The sequence below is a fragment of the Cupressus sempervirens genome, chromosome 9 (genome assembly GCF_028749045.1).
Source record: "Cupressus sempervirens isolate cs-2001-9-10 chromosome 9, ASM2874904v1, whole genome shotgun sequence".
NCBI classification, from domain to species: Eukaryota; Viridiplantae; Streptophyta; class Pinopsida; order Cupressales; family Cupressaceae; genus Cupressus; species Cupressus sempervirens.
In genome coordinates, this window is record NC_143126.1 from 583,878,446 (window position 1) to 583,903,640 (window position 25,195).

Genomic DNA, 25,195 nt, shown 5'->3' on the forward strand with positions numbered 1-25,195 from the left:
AACTAAAGCATTTCAAAGTATGAATCTATGATTCTAAATCATTTCATAGTATGAATCTATAGATCAAATCCATTATAATTATAAGAAAATAATCGGGAAAAAAATTCAAAAATTTCAAAAAAAAAAAAATTTGTTTTGGAAGAATCTGGACAAATCCAGCCACAGATCCGGATCCGGCCTCTAGGGCACGAATCTGATAACTAAAGAATTTACACTCACTAACAACAATAAACTCCACCAACCCATAAATATAACAAGGTAGTACTTCAACCCCAAATTTTCCTATGTACAGGACTTCAATGATGTTAATGAGGAGGTTACGGAGAGCTTCATCATGAAAATGACGTTGAGATTGAAGCAGTGTACCTGATTATTGAGTTGTATACATTCGAACCAGTTAAGGGAACACTCTATATTTGCCACTAGCACTAACTATTCAAGAGAGAACCAGCCATACACTAGATAATGAAAAACATCTGTCTTTACATAAAACTAACGAGTTTCTTCTTTGCAGATGCTGAGTGGGAAGATTGGGGCAAAATCGCAAATCTTCAAAAGCTAGCCTTACAAGTTTTGTATCATTCTTGTAGCAGTTTTGGATCTGAGAGAAACTTTGTTTGTTTGAGGCCATTCACACAAAGAAGCATGACAAGTTGACACAAAAGTACCTCAATGACCTCATCTTTGTCCAGTAAAATATTTGCCTCTGCACAAAAAAGACTTGACACAAATTTCTACAAGTAGATTAACTTGAATGAGATTGATCTATATAGCAACAAGACAGAACTGGATGAGAACCCAACAACTATGCTTATGGAAAACAAGTTTGTTGATTATGGAAAAAGTCAAAAAGATAAGCAATGGACGGTGCAGCAAAAGAAACAAACATTGAATTGGTTGACATCATGGAAAATGACCATGCTGAGCCAAACAAGTAATCATTGCATTCTAGTTTGAGTGGAAGTTCTAGCCAACTATGAGGATTGGGATAAAACACATCACTAGGATGTATATGAGGAAATGAATATTTTGAATTGTTATATAACTTTCATAACTATGTAGTACTTTATGATGGTTTTCAATCATTGTGACACATCATATTTACCAGCTATTAGATTTTAATTTTGATGCAATACTGTACTTCTTTTGTGTATTCAAATGTAATAGAAAACACTCTCCTACATTTTATAGACTAATTTGATATATATTATTATAGTGTAGCTGTATTTTGCATGAAATTCATATTATTTTACTTTTAGGGGGTTTGAGTATGTTTTAAATATTTAGGTGTTAAATGACCAAGTCCACATAAAAATTAAGTTAAGATTTTTGCAAATCGCAAATTTTTTAACTGTCTCCAATCTAGAAGTTTCAACATTCTCTTTGACCTTCAATTTTATTTTTCAGAATGCCTTTGAACTAAAATGCATTGAACCATACAAAGAGTGAGGCATGCACAAGTATCACTTAAAATTACTTTCATCTTTCAAAAGAATCTTGATTTCAATGTATACAGAAAGGTTTACTAACTAAAAGAAACATTAAAAACAATTTATAGAATGCTATGCAAATTATATCAATATGAAAACAAATACGAGACAACTAATGCATGTAGCTAGAAGTATCTGCACAACAGCTTTTTGGGGTGACCAATCAACATTGAGAACTGCTAGAACATGTATTCTTTACTTTCAGATTATTCTAAAACCATTACAACGTTAGAGAGAGAGAGAGAGAGAGAGAGAGAGAGAGAGAGAGAGAGAGAGAGAGAGAGAGAGAGAGAGAGAGCAACAACAATCTAAATGAGAAATTGAATCCTTATTACATGAAGCTTTTCTCCTACAAACTCAAAACAAAAGCTTTTACCTGTGCAAAAACAGCTTCAGCAATTTCATCCTCTGTCGATTGTGTCCCTCTGATTTGAATTTTTTGCTGCATCTAAGATCATATTCAACATCAAATTGTCAAACCCTGAGAAGCAATCATGAAAATAGATGAAAATCAACAAACAAAAGAAAGGAGAAACCTTTTCCAGGTATTCATCAACATCTTCATCTGCAATGGATGGATCAACTACAAAGTCAAAAAGCTCCCGAACAGCCATAACTGCCACTCCATTTTTCTTGAAAAAATCCTGCATGCATAGAAATCAATTTAATTAGCATCCAATGCTTAATTATAGACAAGAAATTAACAATCCATTACATTACAATGTAAGTGTCTGGAAACAACTGTGACAAGATATTACCTTTGCATGAACTAATCTATTTTGTCTATGCGAGGATATTCTTCTAAGAAAAGGCATCCACCAATTGATTTGAAGAGGCTATCTTTGTTATGGTAAAGCAATGTTGTATTAAAAAGAGGAGATGAAAGTTCCTTGTAAAGATTTACAAAGATGATGTTTCTAAAAGAAACAACCGCAAACTAAAGAAGAAAATGAAAACTAGGACTAACTAAGATGACCACTAAAGATACGTTACAATCTTCTAATACCCTTCCTTAATGGTCATTGTCTAACTATTGTATTTTGGTCACAAATTCTTCAAAACATTTTGATACTGTTGAGACCCACCCTATATCTACAAAATGTTGACCGAGATGCCAAAATTTGCTTAGAAAAGAAACAAAGGGTGCCCCCTTCTTCAAAAAGCTTTGCAAAAGAGACAAGAGCATGTCACTGACTTTGCCACTGAGATGAGTTTGCCACTAACCCTCCCAAAATCAGCAACACATCTGACTAGATTTTATCACAAAACTCCAACCCAATTTTGGATAATAAGGCTACTGTCTCCTAGAGACAGCAACAAAATTTGAGAACATCTAGAACAATTTGGAAAATTTGATAAACCCTCCAAACTTTGAAGATGAGCATGACGCCTCAAAATAGACTACAAAAAAAGCACAAATTTTTACAAGAAAATTTGGAAAAACTAGACAAGCTTGAGGTGAAAGACCGATCAAAACCAAACAATAGAATAGTTGACATGGATCCACTTTTTAGGAAAAACCCAATAGATAATTTTTGAGGAAAAAATTATAAACCCACCAAATAATTTTTGAAGAAAAATTATAAACCCAATATAGAGTATTTTAAGGGAAGAAATTATGAAAACCTTTCAAAAATATTTTAAGGGAAAATTTTATGAAACCCATCAAAAACATTTAAATGGAAAAATTATGCAAACACATCAGAGATTTTTAAGGGAAATAATTATGAAAAAATATCAGAAGTTCTTTTAAGAGAAAAAATATGAAAACCCACCAGAAATTTAAGGGCAAAATTATAAAAACCCATCAAAAATTTATTAAGGGAAAATTTATGAAAACCCATCAAAGAAACCTTTATATAGAAAAAGATGAGCTTTTGCATGGTAAAACAGCGCATGCAAGTAACAAAATGCACATGCGAGAACATGCAACTCACATGCAAATATGTGCAACCTTCGAAAATCAAAGACTTTTGCCAAAATTAAGAAATTGTGTAATCAAAACCCTCTACTGGGCTCGCAATTTTCAGCAAAAATCTTCGAAGACAAACGACAAAATTTTCATAAAATACCTCTAACGATTTGTTTTGTCAAATATGAAAACCCATTAGAGAAACCTTTATGTGGCAAAATACGAGACTTTGCATGGTAAAACAACACATGCAAGTACATGCAAGTAACAAAATGCACATGCAAGAACATGCAAGTTGCAACCTTCAAAAAGCAAATACTTTTGCCCAAACCAAGAGATTGTGCAATCAAAACCCTTAATCGAGCTTGCAATTTTCAGCAAAAATCTTCAAAGACAAACCACAAAATTTTCTAGTTTCATAAAATAGTACCTCTAATGATTTCTTTTGTCAAAAAACTAAAAAACACATTTTTGGAAAAAAAATCTAGATTGAAAGAGGCTTTAATATTTTCTTAAAATGTTTGCCAAATTTTATGAAATCTCATCAACCAACTCTAATACCATTTTATGGTCAATCGGTGTTGTTGTAATATTGTATTAAACAGAGGAGATGAAAGCTCTTCATAAAGATTTACAAAGACAATGTTTCTAAAAGAAACAATTGTGAACTAAATAAGCATTACGAAGTAATTGGAAAATATTTGCTTGTTATTTGCAGTGATCAAGAGATCAATTTATACATGAGACTGAATAATGTTTCCGTAAGAAACAATCGTAAGGATACAATAGATAAACATTAGATACTAAACAAAGATAATAGAAACTATCTATTATCGTAATACCCTCCGTTAATGGTTAATCTATCCAGAGCATGAAGCTGTCAAAAAGCGTAAAAGCCAGATTCTGTCTGCTCAAGGTGCTCCACAGTGTTCACTGTGGGTTGTGAACCAAATTGCTTAGATAGGACAGCTAAGCACTTCCAACATTCAACCTTCATGTGCCCTAACTTCTGGCAATAGTTGCATTGAATGTTCTTTTTTTTCGGAGCCTTCTGAAGCTAGAGCAGAGGACCTCTGCTAGAAGACTGATGTGCACTACAACCACCTTATCGCTGTCACGATATTCGAAGATGGTTAGCATCCATTGTTTCCATGTGCCATAATTGCAACCATTGAACTTTTGATTTTCCTCGAGCAAACTATTAGTCAAAGATGTTATAGCATGTTTTCCAATGAAAAACCCATGAGTACCTATGAAGGCATGTTCTTCGAGGCAAAAAAATGGAAGACCCAAAAAATTTGAAGGATGACCCAGAAGGGAGCTCAAAAAGCCTAGAAAGACTATGTGCTGAAATAACAGACGGATATGGACACAAATGGGTTGCAGAACTGAACAAGAAGTCAGCTGATTCAAATCCCTCAGAACGAAAACCCTAGACGGATTATAGAGAGAGTTGGAAGCAAATATGCATGTAAATAATTTCGAAAATAAAATGCAAATAATTTCAACCAAGAAATTATAATTATGTTCGAAAAAATTTAGAGTATCGGCTCTAATACCATATGACGAAGTAATTGGAAATATTTGTTTGTTATTAATAGTGATTAAGATATCAATTTTATACATGAAACTGAATGATGTTTCCTTAAGAAACAATCGTAAAGAATAGAAACATTCTATTCTAGAACAGAAAACTAAATATTAGAAACATTCTAATATTTACAAAAGATTACAATAGATAATCATTAGATAGTAAACAAAGTTAATAGAAACTATCTATTATCCTAATAAGAAAATAAAAACAAACATAATAAACTAAAGACTAACTAAGAGGACCATTAAAGAAACATTACAATCTTCTAATAATTTTAAGGAGACATGCTAGACCATAGTTTTTTGGCATCATTTATCTGCATCATGTCATTTTCATTTTTGTGCAGTTCTGCAATTCTATTGATAAAGTTCCGAATTTTATATCTATTAATGTGAAATCATAACTACATATATTGAATATTATGTTTATGATATTCTTGAGTTTTGTATTTTATGCAACTATAGTGACTATAGTCAAAGGGCTCGCATAAACTTGCTCAAACCCAGGGAATCTTAAGGGGAAAGGCATGGCCAAATCTCAGAGACCTGAACACATAAATGGATGTCCTTCTAATCATGACTGAAGAAAACCCTAAAACATTGGCTGCAAAATAATATTCCTTTTGCCTATAGCTGGAAATAAGTTCTTCCAATGCAGACATGCCAAACATGAACATTTTTCACATGCCCTTTCTCCTGTGCCCTATTGACACAGTAAACCAGTGCAAATTCAATGCCCTATTTTGATTGTATATAAAAATTGTCTCCTATTTTGACATTTTTTCCTACTTTTATTTACTACATCTACATTTGGTATTGTATCTACTGTCTACTCTGCATCGGTGCATTCATCAGTAAATATTATAGATTAGGTCAGCCCGAGTATTAAAAACTTGAGTGCAGAAGACAAATTATCGTATAACAACTTGCTCGCGCCTTGGATACAAACTGGAAAGAAACAAATAAGAGCTTTAAATCCTTATATTACATTGTTTTTAATTTTTTAATTTGATGAGTCTGAATCCAAGTCCAAGAAAAAAGTCAGCCAAATACATCCAGGTTGAGTCAAAAGTCTTCTGAAAATGATATTAATTGTTTCTAGTTTAAAACCTCTTAATCAAAACCGTGCCATTTTTTGTTTTGCACTTGTTGCATTCTTGGTATTTATTCTTAGATTGTTATACTGATTTAAAGGATAACTAGTCTAACAGATATGTTCATTGTAGCTAAATTAATACAGTTAAGATATTCCAGAGTTCTAAAACTCGAGTAGAAAGACCAATCAACAAAAACTAGTTCCTCAAATTGACATAACTACCCTTTGCCTATCATAAGCATTTGATCCTATTCTTTAGTCTTTTAACTAATTTATTTTAGATTTTGATGAATTTTTCAACCTTTTTTTCATTTTTTTAAATAAGAAATAACTAAGTTGCCGATTCGGGTTCGGGGACGGGTTCGGGTTCGGGGTTCGGTTCGTGGATTCGGGCAATTTTTTATTTTCCCATTTGGGTTCGTGGGTGGGTTCGTGAGTGTGTGTGTATATATATATATATATATATATATATATAAACACACACACAAGAGAAACATGCATAGTTGCAAAAAAAAGTCATTTCACAATATGAACAATTGTTGCTTGATCATTGATCAATGCCAAATGCCAAAGGGTTTCAAGTCCCTTCAAAACCTGTTTTTACCTGAATCTAAAAGCATTAAATACTCGCTCATTAATCTATCTTCATGATTGTAAAGAAAATTATACATTGAATTACTAAATTGCAAAACATAGACTAGTTCATCAAATAATACATTGAATTACTAAATTGCAAAAGAAAGACTAGTTCATCAAGTAATAAAGATTGAAACATGATGATAGATGACAAGTTTTTAGTAGTTTATCAATAATCATAGTATCAAATGCCCTTCAAGGTTCAAATGGATCATCACAAAATGAGGGATCAATGGCTTCATCCCCAACTGCAACTATATCTAGATCTTCATCATTGGAACCCAAATTGGTTCCGCTAGTCCCATATGCTGCTATATCATCGTCCTCCTCCTTGACATAAGGGATTAGATGAGTGAAATGTTTTTTATTAAATTCCTTTGAGAGTTGCATAAGAAAACAATTAAAAAAACACACTCTTTTATGTTGTTTTAGCCTTGGGTTCGCTGTGGGTTCATCTAGGTTCGCTTCAGCAAGGACCCAGACGAATCCACAGTCAAAACTAAGGACCCTGCCCGGACCCGAACCGAACCCAGGGACGAACCCGGACCCGTATGAACCCGAACCCGAATCCAGGCAGCAAGGGACGAATCCGGCAACTAAGAGAAATAAAGAAACAAGTTCAACTATCTATTTTAGTAGTTCTGATTCATTTTTTTGAACTTGTATGCTTGATGCTCATAGTTTTTTGCTAATTTCAACTTATTTAGTTTTTTATTACAGCAAGAAATTATATTGTATTGTGCAAGAATGGTCGCCACCTGTAGTAAAAGTTCAATCAGAGGGGAAGGAGCTGATAGTTTCAAATTGATGTAGGATCTCGTTTATGGAGACATGCCACATGAATCCCACAGGTTTCAGGTGGCTCATATCTGTGAAAGTGTAATTATTGTCAAAGTAACAAAGGCAAACCATTCAATAGCTCATATTTTTGGGTCAAACTTCATTTATGGGCCTTGTTGACAATGTGCAAAGGCATAAATGGGAGGTGGATGTCTAATGTACAAATAGCTCCGTATGTAAAAGAACAAGAAGCTGCAGATAATTTGGTTAAATGATCAAACAAAAGTTTTTTTCAACGTCCATCCCCAAAGAAAACAATCCCATTACCCACTAAGCCAATTGGATCCCCCAAAGATCCATCCTTGCAAGTCAATGTACCAGGAGTGGAAGAGGAAGAAGTAGAATCTGAGTGTGCAAACTTGGATGCAACAATTCAAGATCTTACTACAATCACGGATAATGATTCTGATAACATCCTGAAACATGGTGCATTTAGCACAAGTGGAACCGTTTTCGGTTCAAATAATCTTGAACTTTCAGCAGTTGGAGTTGGAGATAATGAGGATTTTTTCGCAAATCCATATGCTTTTGATTCGGATTGATGAACATTCAACCATGAACTATATTTTGGTTTTGTAACTGTGATGATTTTCTGATTTGCACTGGAATCATGAACATGGATGTATATGATATGGCTTACAATCTTTTTGAATATTCAATAATTAACTATAACTTATCTAAATTTCAATTTGATTATGTATGGGTAAAGTATCATACTAAATTATATCTATTTTTTGCATTTCTTTACATATATATAATATGCATATATATGTTTTTAAATATACACACACACACACACACACACATCCGCACCCGAATCATTAATTTCGATATAATATTATAAACAAACCCTCTTGTATATTTGCAATTTGTAATTATAAAACCTGACAACAATATTTTTATTGCTTTCAAATCTCCCACAAAAGTTCAAGATTCTAATCCAACAAATTTTGCAAATCAATAGATAAGAAAGTATCAAAATAATACCAGGGGACAGTTATTCAGGAAGTAAAGACACAACTTCAAGCTTAGCTAAATTTTGCTCCTACTTGATATTCTTGTAATCAACTTCTACCCTTGGATATGTCTTATACTCATTTCCTGCTTAAATTATTTTACCTCTAGGTATTCTTATTTGTATACTATAAGGTTTCCAGGTATGTCATATCAAATTAGTTTAAAAATAAATTAGTGTTAGTAAGGGACACATTAAACAGAGACTCTTTAAGCATGTGACGTTTTGAGACTCTTTTGCATCGTTAAAAAAAATTAATTAATTTTTCACAAAACATACCCAAACCATGAAGCAATAGATCAATTTTAAATTTTAAAATGAATTGCTCCAAGCTTACCGAGATATGAAGACAATCCTCTCGTAAGAAATCTAAGGCCCGTGGATGATCAAGATCTACAGACTGCGAAACATCAATACAGTAAAGATGCCCCTGATGCACAAAGGTAACATTGACACTGAAATTTAGTAAACACTACCAAGCTAAGCGCATCTTCAAAACTATTGAAATAAATTAGAATAATTCATTAGCATTCACTAGCTTTTCAATTAAACAAGAACAGAAACTAGAAACAAATAAGTTAAGGTTTGCATTTTGAATCTAATGAAGAAACGTGATACTGTGTACCTCATGGTATAGAATATTGTATTCACTTAGATCTCCATGAACAAGTTTGCATTTCTGATACAATGTACGCATCATTATAATGATCTGTCATGCAAGAATTAAAAAGTCAGCTCAAAACAAAATAACAACAACAATACATAAAAGCCTACCTTGTAAGCATTTGGATAAATTACTTAACTACTTCAACCTGATAAAGCAGGAAGACCTAAAAGACCATTTTAAAAGTCAAAGATTTTCAAACAGTGTCTCATAATCTCATTGACTGTGAAACCTTAATGCCACTGTTAAATGTTAAAATATCATTTTCAGCTGATCCATCTCATATTATCCTAGCAGGAAAGTTTGAATATCATCAATCAGTTTCTCTTTGGTTAGAAATGCAATAAAATCCAGTACATATCTGTTGAATAATGTCCTAGAAAAAAATTAACAAGTAATAGCATCCTCAAATAGCATTCTATGATTCTAGCTGACATAATATATCAATAACAAAATGGGCCGTTGCTGAAGATTGCATAGTGAGGTTTATAGAGCTATCAAAAAGCATTTTCATTTTGAAACAAGGCATTTAAAATGATTTTCCAGAAAATACTAATTCAATATGCACATGTGACATGGATACCAATAGAAGAAATTAAATAATCCCATCAAACTGTTGATAAGATAAGATAATAATATTAATGTCCAACAAAAAACCACGAAGGTTTATGGGACTGAGCATACAAACAATAGAGCCGACAAAAGCAGGAGCACCAAACGGTGTCTAAGAAGAAACAAAACAAGAAGCAAAAACAGAAAAGCCAAGGCAAGAACTAGGGATCCTTCCTTGGTACAAAGAAATCGATCACAGAAGGGTATAATTGTGGATGATCCAGAGTCCTAGATCCTTGCTGAGAACCGTTGGAAGAGTGTTGTTGCCTGGAAAGACTGGTACAATGTCTCACCGATCTGGATTGAGTGATATTGAATGACCTTTTCATGCCCCGTGGTGGAGACAAGGGGGAGAAAAAGGCGGTGATGAGCTGATCTGAGATATGGCACTAAGGTATGAGTGACTGCAAGGTACGCTTGCGGAGCTAAGTGATAAAGTTTCATTTAAATGTATTTAGAGAAAAAATATCCATAAAAATATCTAGCCAAACTAATGAACAAAACATTACCTCTTATCAGGACAAATAGTTCACCAAATAAATATGAAAAAACTAGTGTTCCACAGAATTTGGGGACAATTCCTTGGGGGAACAAAGAAACTTGTTTTGGGGATGGAGTATTTGGGACCTATGCTTGGGAATAGTGGGGAGACGGCGTCAAGGGGGTGATTAGGAGGCAATGCTCATATAATAATAATACGTATAATATTACTATTAGCACTTGAAAAATTAGTAAATACTATAAGAATATAAAGATGTATAACATAATAACTAGACTCCAGTAGTAGTACTCAAATTACAAGTGTCAAAATTTGTCCCCAAGTCACCAAAATGTCCCCATCTTGAAAACTCCAAGCATTTGGGGGTCGGGGGGGAGTGTCCCCATAGAACACTGGAAAAAACACATTAACTTTGCAAACAAAATAAGGAAATTCCTACCTCTACATAACCTTCACGCAAAGTTTCCTCTGACAAGGCAGCATCTTTGAGACGGGGTGCAGCCCAACCATTTTGTCCTGTATAGTGTAAAACCATAATCAAAACATGTAGCTTTTATATTAAAATAAGGAATGCTGAAGCTTATTTGAATAGAACATCACATAACGAAACAAAGTAGAACCTATGAACTCCATGACAAGAATATGAAGTCGTAGGAGGATGGGTGTTGGACATCGGATCCCAGCTGCCTTTATCCTGTTTAAATATGACATGTATATTACTATGATGTTATACGAATCAGTATCAGAAGTGTATGCTAAAACAATACATGATATGAAATAAAACTGATCATTTTATAGAGGTTGTTACTTGGACACTTGGCATCTAGTCGATAAAACATGTAGAACATACAACTTGCCTTCTATGAGAAACAATACAATATTGAAAAACATTGGTGTCCATAAGTTAAGATATAAAATCCTAAAAACCTTTACTTGGACCTTTTGTTACCTCTCAATTACAGAGGATTTCAAATGGCTCAGCCCAAGATTAGGTCAATATGCTTCCACAACAATTAAAAGTTGGAATACATGTGTGTATTGATAAGTAAATACTTTATGATACTAACTGAAAAAAAAAAGATTTTATTAAAAGTAAAATAGAACTGAAAAAAAATATTTTACTAGAAGTAAAATAGTTATTGATTGAGTTTGACTATTGAAATACGCTAACTCACGGTCCCAAATGTCAATGCATTGTGCATGTGTCTTGTATGCATAAGGTACATTATGACTAGAAAGGTACAAAAATAATAACTAAGCTAACAAAACTGAAAGTAGGGTAAACGTATATAAAAAAAGATAAACTATAAAATGAAACAACTACTCTAAAATGACGAAGAGAACAAAGATCTTACAACTCGAAGGTAGAAGAATCCCAAGATGTTAAGACAAGAAAAAGTGTTGGGCTGTTTGGTTTAGAGGCCTGCCAAAGTCAGACCCCTATGTTGGTGTTTCCTCTACACAAACAGCCATAACAGATAGATATCATAATGGATAACTCAATAAATGATAAAATGATAACAAAGATAGAAGTGATCAAGAACTATGACATGCCAAATCGAATAAAGGTAGATGGACATGAGAGAACTCCCCATCGAAGCCAAGAAGTTGGAACTTGGCGGATTGAAGGCAAGAGATTGTCAAAATAGCAATCCAATGTGAGCAATTGTTATGGTAAATCAATGTTGTATTAAACAAGGGAGATGGAAGCTCCTTCTATAGATTTACAAAGCCGTTGTTTCTATTATGAAACAATTGCAAATTAAAGACGAATATAGAAACTACCTCATAAACTAAAGACTAACTAAGATGACCATTAAAGAAACATTACAATATTCTTAGACCCTCCCTTCATTGTCATTGCCTAACTACCCTACATAAGATTGTACATGTCTTATGGTCATAATTTTTTCAATACATTTTCTTGTTGCTAAGACCCTCTCTAGATTTGTTATATGTTAAGGATAAGAGTAGCCAAATTCATCCAAAAAAATAGAAAAGGCTGCCCCCTTCTTCAAAATGCTCTACAACAAGAGATGGGCTTTTGTCACTACCTTTGTCACTAAGATGAGTCTACCACTAACCCTTCCAGAATTTGCAAAACTTATGACCAAAAATCCTCTCAAAACCTCCAACCTGATGTTGGATAACAGAGTTGTCCCTTCCTGTAGCCAAAGATACACATCGAGAGCATCTGTCACAATTTGAGGAAACATTGAAAAACCCTCCAAACTTTTGCAAAAGAGCACAATGTCCTAGAACAAACTGTAAAAGATCATGATTTTTTAAGAGAAAATTGCAAAACCAAAATTACAAATCATCATTTTTTCGGAAAAAAGGTAGAACCCCTCAAAGGAATCCTAGGAAACTTTGTGAATGATAGGATCCAAAACTGATTTCTAAGGATAAAATCAAAAAACCAAATAGATAGCTGGCCAAAAATCCGAGATGACATGGATCAGCATAAAAAATACAAGGTTGCATGGGTACGTGGGTACGGGAACGGGAACGGGTACGGGAGCGGGTACGGGAGCGCATATTTTTCAAAATAAGGGACGGGGGTACGTGTGTATGCCTAATTTTTTCTATATAATTAATATTTTATAGAAAATATAAAAATCAAAATATCTGTCATGAGTCATGACATTGAGCATTCAAAACAAGATATTTGAAAATATAAGCCATAAGTCAAATATATATATATATGCTATTGCTGAATGTTTAAAGTATTTTTCATAATAGGGGAGGGAGGTACTTGGGTATGTCAAACTTATTTTAAAATTACACTTTTATATTTATAAAAAATCTGATTTTATGAGTCATGACAATGGGTTTTTAAAACAAGAACAGTGATAAAGTTTGCAAATGTAACGTACTGTTTTCAGTTTCAGATTTCCTATATGTTTGAAATAATAATACATGATAAATGCTTAGATGCATAACAAAGAAGGCAGACTTTAAACATGAACAAGAAGATCCTAAACCATATGACATATTGCAAATGATAAACTTTTGACTTGAACAGTGATAAAGTTTATTGTTAATGAGTATCAAAGTTTCAAACTGATTTGGTATTGAATTAAGTTTGATAAACAACAAGCTAATACAAAAAAAAAAAACAAAAAAAAAAAAATCAGAATCTTAATCAATGTCCTTAGCTATGATGCTCTCCACCAAGTACCCGGTACGTGGGATACGTGTACCCGGTACTTGGGTACGTGGGTACGAGTACCAGGGGTGTGGGTACGAGTACCCATGCAACCTTGAAAAAATATCATTTTTAAAGAGAAATAGCAAAACCTTTCTAGAAACCATAGAGCCCTCCCTAACAAGAGAAAACCTATGTTACCAAGTTCAGAGCCTGCCAAACAAATCTGGGTCTAGGTCTAGATTGGCCATGGGTTCACAAGTCCCCTCAGGATTTGTGTTTTGGCCTTTGGGTCTGCCCAAGTCCACGCTTCAGCTTGGGGGTCTGTTAGGATTCGTGCCAACTTGAACCTAGACAAACTCAAAGGCCAAAACATGAACCCTATGGGAACCTGCCGCGGACCCGAGCAGAGACCCATGGGGAACCCGCACAAACCCACAGCAAGGGAGTCCAAAAAGTCAAAAAAAAAACTTAAACCAATTAGTTTTCTATTTTACTTTTTTGGTAACCCTAAAGGAGCCTAATAAAAAACATTTCATTCATTCAATCTCTCATTTTGGTGTGCCCATTCTACAAGTTTAAAGAGAAGGTTGTAGAGATTGTTTGTGGAGTCTCAAATTCTTCTAATAATCATAGTTGAGTTTTCCAAGTATGCATGTGATCCTTCCTTTTTGGTTCTTTCATAGTTTGTTTTAAGCTTTCTTATTGTTCTAAATTTTATCAAGTTTTGAAATATGTTTTTTTAATTTGTTTATTACATTGCAAGAATGAGTAGTCAAAGCTCAGTGGGTGCGGAGGAATCACAAAAATTTAAAATTGATATAAGTTCTCCTTCGTGAAAGCATACAACAAAAATTGAACAATGTCCTAGGGGAGATTATATGGAAACGCAATTTTTGCAAAACCCAATAGAGAAGCTCCTATTACCGAGTTAAACATCATTTTATAAGCCCTAGGAGTAAAGGGATCAGTATGTGTGAGGGCTCAAATACAGAGACAAAGGGGTTGTCAACTGCTCAAATAGAGCCATGTTTTAAGAACAAGATGCTAAGAGGTTCTTGTCAAGGGGGAACAAGAAAAATCAAACCACAAACTGCCAACATCACCCTCTCAAACAACCACTAGACATCATCCCTTCTACTGATGAAGATGTAACAACACCCCAAAGCACCACCCGCAAGAGAGGCCCATTACATAGGGCATTTCAAAATAAATTGAGAGAAACTGTTGATGTAAAGGTTGGGAGTTGCCTCTTTGTGAATGGTCTTCCATTCAATCTAGTGAGATCACCTTATTGGAGAGAGATATTGGAAGCAATAAATGAAGCACCTCGTGGTTACCGAGGTCCTAGATATGAAAAGATGAGAACCACTTTATTGCATAGTGAGAAAAAAATGTAGACATCCTCCTCAAACCAATACGAGATTCCTGGGTCTAAACAAGGCTGGCTATCGCCTTTGATGGATGGAAAGATTGCAAAAACCATCCATTAATAAATGTGATTGTTGTCTCCCCCAAGTGGACAATGTTTTTGAAGGCGATTAATTGTGAAGGGGAGGTAAAAGATGCAAAATTCATTGCCTGGATTCTCACTGAACCCATAAAATCTGTGGGAGTTGATAATGTTGTCCAAGTAGTAAAGTACAATGCTAAAGTTTGTAGGGTTGCAGGTGCTTTGGTAGAAGCACGATATGATCGTATCTTTTGGACACCATGCACCATCCACTCCTTGAATTTGGTAATGAAAACAATTGGCACCCAAATTTAATGAGTGAAAAATGTATATGAGGGTGAGGATATCCAAATGTTTGTAACAAACCACCATATGTCACAAGCAATTTTCAAAACTTTATGATCATGTCTTTTGGACACCATGCACCATCCACTCCATGAATTTGGTAATGAAAGCAATTGGCACCCAAATTGAATGGGTGAAAAAAGTACATGAGGATGAGAAGATCCAAATGTTTATGACAAACCACCATATGTCAAAAGCAATTTTCAAAACTTTCTCCCACTTGGAATTACTGAAGGTAAATTTTAAAATTTAGTTTAAACTTTATTTAGTTTCACTTGTCAATTTGTGCCATACTTAACATAATTGAATAACATATTTGTTGTGTTGTTTACATATTTGAATGTGTTATTAACTTACAATTAGCCTGTTATTAGGTGGCTGAAACTCGGTTTTCTTCACACACAATCGTCATTAGATGACTTGTGAGGGTGAAAGATGCATTGTTCATGATAATTATTAGCAACCAATGGGGTGTTTGGAAGCAATCAAATACAAGGGCCCAAAAGGTAAAGGCAATGATTTTGTATGATGATTGGTGGGCTTGGGTGGACTATGTATTAGAATTCACTAAGTTGATCATGTCTACGCTTCGGTTTGCCGACATTGATGAGCCTTTTTTGGGGGGGCATCTATGATGCCATGGACTCCATGCTAAAGAGAGAAAAATGGTTAGTTTAAATTCTTATGCAAAACTCTATCCTTGTTTATTGAGAGATTTTAATTTTTAATTTTAATTAACACTACAAGAAGATAACTTACATAAACATCATTTGACGTCCCAAATCATTCATAAGAGAGAGCATGATCCTAAGGATACCTTGCACAAATAGGTTGAGTCAATTGTTCTTCATCATTGGAAAAAGATGATTACATCTATACACCTCTTAGCATGTGCAATATCTCCCAGGTATTATGGTGGTGAGATACTTGTTATTCATGGTAGAATGCCACTATATAGAGATCCCGAGGTTTTTAGTGGGTACAAGAAGGCATTGAGCAGGCTCTTTAGCAATCCTAAGGTGGCATCAAATATTAGGAGAGAGTTTGCAGACTTTGTCTCAGGTAAAAATGCAGACCTTGATGCGATTGATGACCAAAGTAGAATGGGTAGCATTGGATAGCGGTACTTACATGGGCAAGATTATATGTACCTCCATCCTTTTGCCATCAAGATCCTATCATAAGTATGTTTCTAAGTTTCTTTTCACTTTTTTTTATGGCCACATAGCTTGTAGAATTAGCACTCTTAAATTTCTATTGTATTACAATTTCTAATTTTTTTAAACTTTGTTGGTTGTCTCTCTAGATTGTGACCTCTTCTGCTATTGAGTGGAATTGGAGTACATACTCCTTTATCCACTCAGTGAAGCATAACCAATTAGGTTCCAAGAAAGTAGAGGACTTCGTATATATTCACAACAACTTGTGCCTCCTGTCATGCAAGGATCCAACATACATGAGTGAGCCAGAGAAGTTCTGTGATGTATTACCCGAGTCGGTTGGCTTGGATATGACATCCAAGATCTAACTAGTGTTACCTTGGTAGATTTTGAGGATGATGGTGATGATATAGCAACATCTAGGGCTAGTGGAATCAGTTTGGGTTCCAATGATGAGGATCTAGATAGAGTTGCAGTCGGGGATGAAGCCATTGATCCCTCATTTTTTGATGACCCATTGGACCCTTGAAGGGCATTGATACTATAATCATTGCTAAACTATTAAACACTTGTCATCATGATTTTTAATTTCATTTATCATTATGTTTCAAACTTTATTATTTGATGAACTAGTCTATGTTTTGAAATTTCATTTTGCAATTTACTAATTCAAAATATAATTTTCTTTACAATCATGAACACAGATTAATGAGTGAGTATTTAATGTTTATCTCTGACAATTGGCAATGATCAATGCTCAAGCAACATATATTCATGCTATGAAATGACTTAGTTTTGCAATTATGTTTCTCTTTTTTTTGTATCATAGTAACATGGAGATGTACCCGCCCCTTTTTGCCCAACCTCTCGGAGGCAAGGATGCATCGATAACTTGGGGGACTTTGTTACCCTAACCTCAGCAGCAACACCACATTCTGCCACCTTCATTAAGGATGGGAGGATGCCTCAGTGTTCACTATTTGTTGATTCAACTATTTATGTTCAATATTCGATGTTCCAATTGAATGCAATGTTCAAGTATTTACTCTTTTACAACTTTATATTTTATATTGCAAAACATCTTTTCATTAGTAGCATTTTAAGTACCATATTTATAGCATATACAACCCCCGTGTCCCCCACCACTGTCCCCTTGTCATCCCCAAATTAAGGCCCTTTTGTCCCCCTATCCAGGAAACTTGTCCCTCTGTTCTGTCGTCCCCTGGTCCTGTAGGGTAGTGTAACTATGATTTATATCAAAGTAACAAGACTCACCATGAGTCGGGTGAGTCTCCCGAGTCGGCGAGTCAAGCAAGGCTCGGCAGGTCAAAATGACTCGTGGCTCGGGCTCGGCGGGTCAAATCAAGCGACTCGCTTGACTCGCAAGTCAAGTCAGTGACTCGCGGGTCACAACTCTCGTGACCCGGTCGCAGCCAAATACTTTGGGTCAACAAAAAAATTTTAAAATGAGTGTTTTTTTAAAAAGTAAATTGTCTTTCTCACCGTTATAACCCTAAAAGGGCTTGTATAACACTCTATTGTGAGAAAAAGAAGGAAAGAGAGAGGAAGAAAGGGAAATAGCATGCCATTGTTTTGCAACCAGCTGAAAGGAAGAGGAGGAAAGCTTGCATTTGTGACATTGGAGCAGCTATGTGCTTGCATTTAAATCATCAAAGAGTTTATAGGAGCTCTTCTCAACACTTGTCAACTCATTTCAAAGACGTAAAAGTTGATTTTTTGGATTTCGACGATTTTTTTCTCTATGCTTATGGATTTTTTGAATGAATTTTTTCTTGTATGTTTATGGGTTTTGTTTTACTTTAGATATTCATAAAATACAATGCTTAAATGGTAATTTTTGGTCTAAAATATCTTATTGCACCAACCTTGACATTTTTCCTTACTCATAATGGCTCCTCCAACTAAAAAGCCCAAACTCTCTAAGGCAATAAAAAAGATGAGTGCTGGAAGTACACCATAGACTATCTAGGTAGAGGTAGAGCTCAAACAAAATGCTTATTTTGTAAGCTCATTAATAGTGGAGTGATAAATAGATTGAAATACCATATTGTTGGCATACGTGGTCATGATATTGAGCCTTGTAAAGTTGTAACTGTTGAGGCTAAACGTTTTGCTTATGTTGCCTTAGAAAAATATGAACAAGAAAAGGAATTAAGACAAAAACAATTAACAGAATTAGCTCAGATTGGTTCCACTTCCCATCCATGCTCATCTGGAACTGCTTTTGTATCTAATTTTACACCCCTAGGTTCAATAGGTTGTGTTGGAGAAAGTTCTTCCCTTCTCCACTATCGTCCTAATGCTTCTGCTAGTGCTACTGCTTCTACATCTATTCTTGGCATTGCCCCTGATAATACTACTAGCATTACCTTTCGTCCTAGTGTCAAAATGTACCACATTCCACTCCTAATGCACAACACTCACTTGAGAGCTTGGGCTAGAATAGAGAGATCCGTGAAGCTGGAAGAAGAGCAATTTGCAAGTTTTGGTTTTTCTGCAATATTCCATTTATAGCAGCCAAGTAGTTTAACTTCATTTATATTTGATCATTTTAAGTTTTAAGTTTTAAGTTTTACTTTTAATTTTTTAAATTCGACGTTGAAAATAAAATTTTATAATTTTAACTTGATGTTGGAATATGTTAATTTAAATGTTTTTTATAAATGTAACAAGACTCCTTATTGGCAGGGGATGATTGATGCGGTTTCCATCTATGGTGTGGGATTTAAAGTCCCCACTGAAAATGAGTTGAGTGGCCCCCTCTTACTAGAAATGGTTGAGGAAATGAAACTTGAGTTGAAGACCATAGAAAGATTTGGAGCCAAAGGGGGTGTACCATTATGATGGATGGATGGATGGACAGATAGGAGGAATAGGACTCTCCTAAATTTTCTTGTTTCTAGCAGAGGTAATTCATCATCCTCTACTTCTCAAAGTCTAAAATTTAATGTATTATTAAATAACTAAAATTTTGTTTTATCGATTGTTCAATGATAATTATTTTGTTTTATTTTCACTTTTAGGATCCACCATGTTTTTGAAGTATATAGATGCTTTCTCATATGTCAAAAATGCAAAATACTTATGTGAGGCTATTGAGGAGGTCATAAAGGAGGTGGAGGAAGAGAATGTTGTCCGAGTGGTGACTGGTAATGCAACTAATTTTGTTGTTGCAAGTAAAACTTTAACTTTTAAGTTTCTAAATTCTTTATTTTAGTTTTTTATTAAATTTTGAATTAAAAGTTTTTGAACACATCTAAACTTTTAATTATTTACTAACTAATTTAAAATTGCTGTAGGAAAACTTTTGATGGAGAAACACCCAAGACTCTTTTAGACTCCATGTACGGCCCATTGCCTCGACCTTGTGTTAGAAGATATTGGTAAGATTGAATGGGTGAAATCATGTGTTGATAAAGCCAAAATCTTTGCAAGTTCATCTATAATCATGCCTTGGTCCTCAGCATTATGAGGGAATACACGGAGGAAAAGGAGTTAGCTTGTCCCAATATCACAAGATTTGCCTCTAATTTAATCACACTAAAATCCTTGTTGAGTTCAAGGTTACCTTTGAGGTGCATGTTTGTTGGTCCACAATGGACTTTCTCGTCCTTTGCCACCACCCCTGCAGGAGTAGATGCAACAAAATGCATTTATGATGAAGAAGGTTTTTGGGAGCCATGTAAGGAGATTGTGGAGGTAATTTAAATTTTAAAAGAATAAGTCTTAAAGTTTATAAATTAATTTATCTCATACATATTTTGTTTTATTTTCATTGTGCAACTTTGCAAAGTTTCACCATTCACTAAATTGTTTTTTTGTTTAACTGCTTTGTAGATCATTGAGCCCCATGTAGCCCTCCCACGAGTTGCTAACGAGGAGAAGCCCGCTATGGGCTACATATATGAAGGCATGGATAGGGCCAAGGAGGCTATTAGAGCCAAATATGTAGGAGTTGAGGACAAGTATAGTCCTATTTGGGACAATTGATAGGAGGTGGCAAAATCAGCTGCATAGACCCATCCATGCAACAGCCTATTACCTCAATCCGGCATACCATTTCCATGATGATTTCAAGGAAAATGAGGAGGTTCTTAGTGGCTTATACACTGTGATATCAAAGATGGCCACTAATTCCACAGATATATTGCTTGAGATGGATGCCTATAATAATGCAACAGTGCACATTTTTTCAGGTCAAATTTGCAAAGGTCATACAAAATTGCAGCTTAAACCTTTTACAATATGCAATGATGCACATATATACTATCTAGTTTCTAACTTTCTAGCTTTAAAGGTTGAAATGAGACTAATATTTATTTCTTTTCCTTTATTCAAAATTCAGCTAGATGGTGGCAAATGTTTGGGCCTACAACCAAAAACCTTCAACAAATTGTAATCCGCATTTGAGCCAACCATGTAGCACTTCTGGATGTGAGCGCAACTGGAGCATGTTTGAGCACATCCCACTCAAAGAGGCGTAACAGGTTGTCTATGGTGAAAATTAATAAACTAGTATTTGTGCATTACAACCTACGCAATCAGGAGCAGAGAGATTTTGGATAGTGACACATCTCCGATTACTCTAGAGAAGGTTGATCCAGAGTCTAAGTGGATCATTGAGGCTACTGATCTTGTCTTTGATGATGAGGATCTAGAGTGGGTTGACGAGGTAGACAGAGAGGCTGAGATTGTAGCTATGGCAGCAGAGGAGCAGAGTGTTAGATTGTGGTGACTAATCAACGAAGTACTATACATACTTCATAATTGGTTCTTGCGGCGGTATTGAGCTGTAAGGGATTACAAATTGTAATCAAGTTGTAATCATTGGATTGTAATAATATTGGACTTGCTATTTGGTGGATGTAGCCCAGGGATTGGGTGAACCATGTTAAATCTTGGTGTCTTGTGTTCTTTTCTGTGACATCTATTATTTTTTTAAATTGTTTATATTTGCATATAATTGTTATTTATGTCTGTGGTTTAATCCTAACAAGTGGTATCAGAGCGAGGTTGTTTTTCAGTTATCCTCTGCAGGAAAGTCTCGTCGTTGAGTGGGAGCGATGGCAAACGAGGGTAAGCTGAGGGTTGACAAGTTTAATGGGCAAATGGAGGACTATCTTTATCAGAAGGATTTATCGAAGCCATTGAAAGGCAAAACCAAGAATCAGGGATCTACTTCAAATGACGACTGAGATCTTTTGGACAGAAAGTCACTTGGAAGAATTTGATTATGCCTGGCACCATCGGTGGCATTTAATATTATAAAAGCGAAGACAGCAGAAGAGTTGATGCAAACCCTAGCGACACTATATGAAAAGCCCTCCACTTCAAAGAAGGTATTTCTCATGAAGCATTTATTTAATATGAAAATGACAAAAGGATCTGTTGCAAATCATTTAAATGAGTTTAATACTATTACTAGTCAGTTATTTTCTGTGGGTATCAATTTGGATGAAGAGATTAGGCCTCTCTTGATTTTGTGTTCTATGCCTGAAAGCTGGAATGGCTTGGTAATGGCTGTGAGTAATTCTATTCCTAGATCTAGTACCCTAAAATATGATGATGTGATTGGTGTTATTTTGAGTGAGGAAACTCGTAGGAAAACCTCAAGTGGATCTACATCAGGAAGTGCTTTGAACACACAAAGTCGAGATAGCACAACTGAGAGAGGAATTAGTTTCGAAAATCGTGGGAAGTCAAGAGGAAAGTCAAAGGGGAGGAGGTCTCAATCGAGAGGACCCAACAACTGCTGGTACTGTGGGAAACCCAGGCATAAAAAGAAAGATTGTTGGACTCAAAAGAAAAATGAAGGAGATAAACCAGATGGAGACAAGGAGGCAAATGTGGTAAGTAACAAATCCGAAAAGGATGCTTTGCTTCTGTTTTTAGAAAGTGTTGATGATTCATGGGTTTTAGATTTTGGTGCTTCATTTCATGCTACACCTCATAGAGGTTATTTCATTGATTATGTCCAAGGGGATTTTGGACTTGTTAATTTGGGGGATAATGAACCCTATCAAATTGTTTGAAAGGGAAAAGTTAAGATTAAATTGTAGAATGTGAATCATTGGCTACTACATGATGTAAGACATGTTCCAAGGTTGAGTAGGAATTTAATTTCAGCAGGGCAACTCGGTGATGAGAGTTGTGTAGTTACTTTTAATGAAAAAATTGGAAGGTTTCAAAAAGTTCCCTTGTATTAGCAAAAGGTGTGAAAGTAGACACCTTGTATCTTTGTACAGGTCATATTGTCCCTTCTACTTTAATTATTCCAGAGAAAAATGAATGTTTAGGAACAGTTGTTGTAGTTGAGCAGGGAGAACAAATAGCTATTGTAGATTATGATACAGCATTGTGGCACAACAGACTTCGGCACGAGTGAGAAAGGTATGAAAGTACTTCATTCAAAGAAAGTTTTACGAGGTTTGAAATGTGTTAATATGGATTTTTGTGAAAGTTGTGTGTATGGAAAACAAAAGAGAGTGAGTTTTGTGAGGACTAAGAAGGAAAATAAAAAGGAGAAATTAGAGTTTGTGTATACTGTTGTATGGGGACCGGCTCAGGTATCTTCCCTTGGTGGCTCTCATTATTATGTTACATTTATTGATGATGCAACTAGAAAAATATGGGTTTATTTCCTTAAACAGAAATTTGATGTAGTTCAAACTTTTAAGCAATGGAAACGCTTGGTTGAAAATGAGACTAGTAAGAAATTAAAATGTCTCAGATCTGTTAATGGTGGTGAGTATTGCAGTCATGAATTTGAAGATTATTGCTCCACTAATGGTATACGTAGACAGACAACTGTTCCAAGGACTCCACAAGAAAATGGAGTGGTTGAATGCATTAACAAGACTATTTTGGAGCGTACAAGGAGCATGAGGTTGCATGCTAGGTTGTCCTTACACATGTGGGCGGAGGTTGTCAATACTATTGTATATTTGATTAATAGAGGTCCCTCTACTCCTTTGGGTTGTGGTATTCCAGAGGAAGCATGAACTAGTTAGAAGGCAAGTTATTCTTTTCTCAAAACCTTCGGTTGTGAAGCATTTGCTCATATAGATTCTGAAAATAGAACCAAGCTAGAAGCTAAGTCAAAGAAATGTGTATTTGTTGGATATGGCATTAATGAATTTGGTTATAGGCTTTGGGATTTTGAAAATCATAAAATTGTAAGAAGTAGGGATGCCATATTCAATGAGAAAGTGTTGTACAAAGATCTGTTGCAGCAACATGAGAAGAAAGAAGATGATTATTTAGTGTTGGATGATACCCAAAAAGAAGAGGATGGAGGTAAGAAAAAATTTAAAGTTAGGTTAGTTGTAAAAGGATTTGCACAAAAAAAGGGCATTGATTTTGATGAGATATTGTCTCCTATTGTTAAGATGACTTCTATCCATACTGTTTTAAGTACTGTGGCTACTGAAGATTTGCATTTAGAGCAGCTTGATGTTAAAACAGCCTTCCTTCATGGTGATTTGGATGAAGAGATATATATAGCTCAGCCATAAGGATTTGAGGTCAAAGATAAGGAGAACTTAGTGTGCAAATTCAAGAAAAGTTTATATGGCTTGAAGCAAGCACCTCGGCAATGGTATCTGAAATTTGACAATTTTATGCATGAGCATGGATACAATAGATGACATTCAAATCATTGTGTTTATTTTAAGAGGTTGGATGATGAGAGCTACATTATTTTATGTTTATATGTTGATGATATGCTTGTAGCTGGGTCTAACATAGATCAGATTAAGGGGTTGAAATGGCAGTTAGCACATGCATTTGCTATGAAGGATTTGGGGGCAGCAAAACAAATTCTTGGTATGAAGATTTGCAGAGATAGGAAGAATAGGAAATTGACGCTATCTCAGGCTGATTATATTGAGAAGGTGTTGCAACATTTCTCTATGGAGGATGCTAAAGTTGTTCGTATGCACTAAGGAGATGATATGGCTTCAGTTCTTCTTGGAAGAATTGGGACACCCTCAAAAAGATAATTATTTGTTTACAGATAATCAGAGTGTCATTCATCTTGCAAAGAATTCAGCTTTGCATTCAAAGACCAAACATATACAGTTGTGGTACCATTTCATTCGGTCAGTTTTGGATGATGGACAGTTAAAGCTGGACAAGATACATACAGATGACAATCCCGTAGATATGTTTACAAAGGTGGTAACAAGGGAGAAGTTGAACTCCTCTTTAGTTTCGATTGGTCTTCTAGACTGAACATGAATAAAAGAACAAGAGTCCAAGGTGGTTTGATCCAGTGGGAGCCTCATGGACTAGCGGCATAGCTACAAGATCAGTCTCCAAGTGGGAGATTATTGTTTAGTGTAGAGCTTGATCAGTCTCCAAGTGGGAGATTGTTAGATTGTGGTGACTGATCATAGAAGTATTGTACATACTCCATAATTCCTCAGCCAACATGTAATTATTAATTATAACCCTAAAGCGGTAAAAATACTTGTATAAAAGGGCTTAGGGTTAGGGATCGTTTTAGAGTGGTGATGCGAAAATTGGTTCTTGCTGTGGTATTGAGCTATAAGGGATTACAGATTGTAATCAGGTTGTAATCAGTGGATCGTAATAATATTGGACTTCTTGTTTGGTGGACGTAGCCCTGGGATTGGGTGAACCACGTTAAATCTTGGTGTCTTGTGTTCCTTTCTGAGAGATCTATTATTTTATGATATTGATTATATTTG

At 35.1% G+C, this 25,195-nt stretch overlaps 1 protein-coding gene across 1 annotated transcript in view; it reads right to left on the reverse strand.

Annotated features, from left to right (window-relative positions):
• LOC149540025 (uncharacterized) overlaps positions 1-25,195 on the reverse strand; it is a 145,821-nt gene that overhangs the window by 4,204 nt on the left and 116,422 nt on the right. The window contains exons 6-11 of the mRNA XM_089801208.1: positions 10,978-11,051; positions 10,797-10,873; positions 9,208-9,291; positions 8,920-9,012; positions 2,027-2,134; positions 1,867-1,938 (exon numbers count right to left, since the gene is read on the reverse strand). Of these exons, the coding sequence (XP_089657334.1) occupies positions 1,867-1,938; positions 2,027-2,134; positions 8,920-9,012; positions 9,208-9,291; positions 10,797-10,873; positions 10,978-11,051 (508 nt within the window). The remainder of the gene's footprint in view (positions 1-1,866; positions 1,939-2,026; positions 2,135-8,919; positions 9,013-9,207; positions 9,292-10,796; positions 10,874-10,977; positions 11,052-25,195) is intronic.